Raw genomic sequence first — 5,793 nt, 5'->3', positions numbered from 1 at the left:
ATGGTCTGGTGCAAGCCTTGCGATCGGTGGTTCAGCAACGAAAGAAGCTACAACCAACACGTTGAGAATAGCTCTGCGCATCGCAACGAGGAATCATCTTACGATGAATATTCTTCCAGCAACGGAGAACCCGAATTCGAGTGCTATGGCTGTTATGAATGTTTCTGGTCTGAAGACGCTCGCGAAAATCATCATACTTCCGATCACGATGATCGTTATTGTACACCTTGCAAACGCATGTTTATAAACGCGAATAATTTAAGGCAGGTAAGTAATCTATCACTAAGGGCACTAGATTTCCTCCAAAACTCCAGCATTCAAAAGTATTGAGCCCGAGAATAAAATCTAATGTTCTCAGCATCAACATTCCAAAGTCCATATGGGCTGCTCGATCAAGTGTCCCTTTTGCCCTACCCATTACCCCACCGCCTCAGCACTTATCATCCACCTCGAATCCGGCACTTGTACCTCTGGTATGAACCGGCAAAAAATAAATGCTGAAATTCGAAGTTTGGATCGCAACCACATAATCACCACTCCTCAAATCGAGTATTATACCTCCCCCTCATCCTCGCCTAATATAGCTACCGAAAGCTCCTGGAATGGACACTTCTATGAATGTTTTCTGTGCAGCAAGCAATCCACTACACTTCGTGCATTGAATCAACATTTGAGCAGCTCTGTTCATGAGCAAAAGATGTATAGATGTCCGGGCCCGAGATGCGGGATTGAATTCAGGTTGTTGAGTGGATTGGTACAACATGTAGAGAGTGAGAGTTGTGGGGCCATGAAATTTACAACTGTGCAGAAGGGAGCTAAAAATGGTATTGAGAAGATGGTGGGGAGGATGATTGAGAATTAGCTAGCCAAGGGGGGGATTGCGATAAAGGGAGAAACGATGTGGAATAATCGGATATAACCAACTTTTACTCATGATGATCTGGGGTTCGTGAGTTTATGAGCGACAAAGATGCCATAACAAGTGCTTATTTGATCTGAAGAGAAATGGGAATGGTACGATGTGATATGATATGATATGATGGAATGGAATGGAATGCTCTAATATCCCAAATTTTCGTTATCGATGTTTTACATTACATAAATAGCGTTGAGAAAGATTACAAGGACAATATCAATAATACTACGTATCAAAGACAAGCTCTACACTATGTGTAAGTCACCGTATGTGCAAGCAGCGCTGGGCACATTTTAAATATCATTTGGAAGATATAGTTCCCCTCTCCCCAACTCACAAAAGACAAGCAAAAACGGGACGATGAAAAAAAGCAGCAGGCTCAACGAACCAGTAGCAGTGGTATCACTAAATCCTTACGGAATATATATGCTGCAGTAATACCTTCCTCGAGACCCTTCCCAACCATCACTCTCATCCACATACTCGAATCCCAAATTATTGATTCTAGGTCTCATAAAATCTAATGAGTTGCGGCAAGGACATATAATGAGCTGAGCCTAAGGTTCCTTAGTCACGTGTTATTGTTTATAACAAGAGAACTGTTCTTGGCTTAAACCTTGACATTACAGAGTAAGAATTCTTAGAACATAATTTATCCATCATCTGTCTAAAGCAAGCCAGCTAGCATTTTCTTAGCAAAGAAGTTCCTTTATATATCTGAAAGATGCGATCTTCCCACCAGGGGCGAACAAATATCGGCCTGAAACAGTATCTATCATAACGTTAACTTATTATCGGTCCACTGCGTTCATCAAACCCTATCTTCATACCTTACGAGCCCTAGTACCGTGAAAAATTCCAGCAGCAACAATGGCCACACACTTCGTTCTGGTGATTTGCATTCACATACAAATGCGAACAGTTTCCCCCCGTATTCGGCCCATTATTATAGAAATAGCAACTCTAGTAGCCGTCAAAAACATTATGGGCGCAATCAGCGTGCCCGCAAAGAGATTGGGTTTGGTTCGAGACGGTGCGGGTTACATTACTGCACATAACATTCTGTCCACGCCGGTTAACAGTCGAGTTTTCACAGTAATCGATATTACGTGAGCTGTGCCGCCCACAGCGATGGATGTACCGAGTTGAGTGACACATAGGAAAGATACGAGATAGGTCGATACTGGAAATGATTCGGAAGTGGGATGGATAGAATGATATTTAAAAGTGTTAGAGGAGTTTTAATGAAGAACAATAGGTGATTGACGAAATTGAAGAAGCTGGGCAACAGTAGTTTGGATACATTTTGAGCTGCCCACGAAATAGGCGTGTGATTACTTTTTCAATATTGTGATCTAGTAGTCAGTGAAGTTGATTTTAGAGAAATTTTCATGTAAAGCGCTATTCATGAGACTTCTTTTGACCAGTTTCCAATTGGAAGTGTTTAAAAGGGTTTAAACAACAGTGACCTCTCCTAACCCTCAAGGCGAGGTCAGGCTTACTATTCCCTCCTTGGATCAATCTTTAGCGCCAGGTTTGATAACACCATTCGAGATCTCGTTAAGGATTCCTTGAGTGGAAGACTTTTGTATCTGTGGTTGACTGTTGGCTACCACATATGCTGAGGAAGGTCGAAACTGATCAAAAAATCGCGCGCGAGTAAATCGTGAATAAATAGATAAGTCGAGACACAAAGCTTGGTTTAGCTGGGCCTATTTTTTTACTTAATTCGCGCTTCATCAACAGATGCGATTAGTTGTTAGCATGTGGCTTTGAAACTATGTATAGTTTGGACCCTTTATTTACGCGTTCATGAAATCAATTGGCTATTGGATATGGCGTGCCTAGCAGATTAAAGTGATATTTTAAAAATACAAACGGACGTTTGCTTTAAAAAGTCACGTGAAAGCTAACTTACTTTAATTATGCAAACAACCAAATGAGCACAAGGCTATTGTATTCCCCTCGTCTATCATCCTTCGTTAATACTCCGATTACAAACATCTTTTGAAGCATTCTCAGTTGTCTTCAATTCAATTCCGGACTTAAAGCTATGGCAGTTGATGAGGATAGAGCTCAGTGGGAGAAGAATCTCAGATTCTCCACTCAAAGAGTCGACGCAGAAGACGGACACCGCCACGACTTTACTATCATGTGTAACGGCAAACGCTTCGTCGTTACAGTGTGTCCTACCCCCAACCCGAAGGACACTATAACAATGCTGTTATCTCAGTACAATAAAGCATTTTTGGAGGACGACGACGACGAAAATCTACAGAAGGCCCAAGATGAAATTGAGGATATAATCTATGAAGCCGGATGGCGTAAGTTTGCTTCCTTGGCGCCTGGAATTGAAAAGGGATCTTCAAACCCACCTATCTCTCTACACTCTGCTATTAATCCAGAAACCTTCTATTTTCGTCTGATCTTACATAAAGGAAATGCGGACGTAATACAGGAATATCCCTTACGATTAAAACATGTACCTTCCTATCTCACCATCAACGTTGTATCGAATTTGCCTAGATATTCAGCACGGGAGATTATATTCACCAAAAAACTCATGGGTACTGGGTATATCGCGAAAGTCTCTATCAACGGTCAGGATATGTGCTGCAAGATGCTGGTGCCTACTCATAGCAAGGCGGTGCAGCGTGAATACAGATGTCTGAAGAAGATTGCGGAATCTAAATACGCCTCTTCCATCAAGGCTCCTAAATTGATTGGTTTTGTTGTCGATAGAAGTGATAATGAGGGAGTTATTGGAATTTTGGAAGAGTACATTCCGCATACAATGAATCTGGGTGGGTCTCAGCGGGATATCAAAGCCGTTGCTAAAGATCGGAGGAGGAAGTGGGCGGCACAGATTAGGCGTAACATTAAGTTGCTGCATGAGATTGGTGTAGTGTGGGGTGATGGGAAGCCAGAGAATGTTCTTATTAATCATGAGACGGACGATTGCTGTTTGGTTGATTTTGGGGGTAGTTGGACAGATGGATGGCTTGATGCTCAGTTGATGGAGACGAAGGCTGGTGATAAACAGGCTCTGATAAAGATTTTTGATTTCTTAGGTGTTTAAATTGCCGGTAACAAGGGATGCTATATTTTTAAATATAATTTGATATTCAATTAATAATCAATGTCACTATAAAACCAACAGAAAATTAAGAGACAAAACTAACTCAGTCAAATTTCCGTCAAATTTCCATCTAAATACTTTGTAACTGTGAGAGGCTAGACAAACTCGAATAAATCAAAGATATAGGTTCACATAAATCTATTAAGAAATGCATACAGAATCATCTAATTAGAAAGGCCTCATATACATATATATAAAGGGAATATACTCTAGCGAATACTAGAATAGAACAGTATAGAATGCAATAGAATATCACGTGATTAGACGAAGGCACAGCCCAAGTCACATGTAGGTTCTAACCATTAACTATTATCTCTTGCACTCTTAACCCTCTCCATTTACAGCTGCACCCCTTTTGTATCACAAGAAAGTAATTCTCCATGGGTTTTCATTGCCTTACAACGATTGGTAATGTGATGGTAGTGACTAAGCTATCCTTAACAGGCGGAAAAATAGCTTTTTACCAACTCGGCCAGCAATTGTTTGATACATTGTGAAGACACGGAGACAATTTGTATAATGTTTTAAATCTGATCGATAGAAAGTCAAGGAAGATGGTTTCTCCCAGAGTGGATCAGCTCTGCAACATCGATCATCTGTCGTCCTGTTCCCACTTTTGTATTAGTCTCCCAGTTCAGCCTCCTGTCACCCTCACTAATCTCAAATAATTGTGGTTTAATTACAAGGGCAAAATAAGGCTGATGTATTATGTGGCTTCTCTTCCCCGCTTTCCCCATTATACATTTTTCTCTACTTCACGCTACCTTATTTTGCCCCGCAATTGAGCCACAATTACTCTAACATTTCTTAGTTCATATCATTGCAAGCAATCCACTTTGTAGAGATAACATCTATGCCTAACCACATTCACAAAAGACGGTCATTCTCTTATTTTTAGTTCTTAAATAGTTCCCTCAAAATTATTATCAGAATTCAATTCTCTGTTTTCTAATCCCCGAGATAAGTCCCCTTGCAAGGTAACCAGATGCACAGATAGTTGAATACCAATTAGTCTACTTTTGGCCTAGCGTTAATTGATCTCACAGCGGTCCTTTCCCTTGTAATTCCAAAATACCATCTCACGAAGTCTATCAACTAAGCTCAGATGTGCGCTGTCGTGTTTCTTCCCAAATTCTAGGGCATTCATTATCCACCACGTCAAGTCTTCCATCCACTTGTTCATCAATCTACCAATCGATATGGTCACACATAAAGTAAAACGAGATCTGCAAAAGGCTGGGCAGCAACCATCAAGACCGCAGTCATCCTCCCGTAAGAGCGCACATCTAGAAAAAATGTTACTTCCTCAAGAGCAACCTGTATCCAAAGATAGGAATACAGAATCGAAGCAACCATTTCCTTCCCCAGTTAGCAATACTCCTGGTATAGAGGTATATTATTCTCATTCTGATATACTATAAAGCTAACTCATATCAAGTTATCGCAGGTCGATAATCATCAATTAAAGCGAAAACGACCACAAAACGAAGCCACCACCCCTTCTATCATTCCTTTCGAAAAATGACTACGGTTATCGACTCCGCGAACTTGTACGGGGGATACAATTTGCGAGGACACAGCGATTGGTATTGGCGAGAAGAAGACCAACCCACTTGAATATTGGACGAAGGAACTTTGTTGGCCAAAGGAATACTTTGAACCACAGAGTAATATGAATCATCTGTTTGCGAGGAAGAAATCTTCTTCGATTGATTTTGATTGATTGATTGATTTCATT

The 5,793-nt window shown here is 40.8% G+C and overlaps 3 protein-coding genes across 3 annotated transcripts; all 3 read left to right on the top strand.

Annotated features, from left to right (window-relative positions):
- EAF02_011933 (uncharacterized protein) lies at positions 1–862 on the top strand (the record flags this gene model as incomplete). Its single annotated transcript, XM_038907981.1, has 2 exons — positions 1–267; positions 359–862. The coding sequence occupies 2 exons, from the start codon at positions 1–3 to the stop codon at positions 860–862; spliced, it is 771 nt and encodes a 256-aa protein (XP_038752326.1).
- Positions 863–2,969: 2,107 nt separating this feature from the next.
- On the top strand, positions 2,970–3,995 carry EAF02_011932 (uncharacterized protein; the record flags this gene model as incomplete). Its single annotated transcript, XM_038907980.1, has 1 exon — positions 2,970–3,995. One exon carries the CDS (start codon positions 2,970–2,972, stop codon positions 3,993–3,995), a length of 1,026 nt encoding a protein of 341 aa, XP_038752325.1.
- Positions 3,996–5,254: 1,259 nt separating this feature from the next.
- Positions 5,255–5,580, top strand: EAF02_011931 (uncharacterized protein; the record flags this gene model as incomplete). Its single annotated transcript, XM_038907979.1, has 2 exons — positions 5,255–5,446; positions 5,494–5,580. 2 exons carry the CDS (start codon positions 5,255–5,257, stop codon positions 5,578–5,580), a joined length of 279 nt encoding a protein of 92 aa, XP_038752324.1.
- Positions 5,581–5,793: the final 213 nt, after the last annotated feature.

The sequence above is a fragment of the Botrytis sinoallii genome (assembly GCF_014898435.1).
Source record: "Botrytis sinoallii strain Bc 23 chromosome Unknown BSIN_037, whole genome shotgun sequence".
Taxonomy (NCBI): Eukaryota; Fungi; Ascomycota; class Leotiomycetes; order Helotiales; family Sclerotiniaceae; genus Botrytis; species Botrytis sinoallii.
The sequence above is the reverse complement of the archived record's forward strand: the minus strand, read 5'-3'. Positions and strand labels throughout refer to the sequence as shown.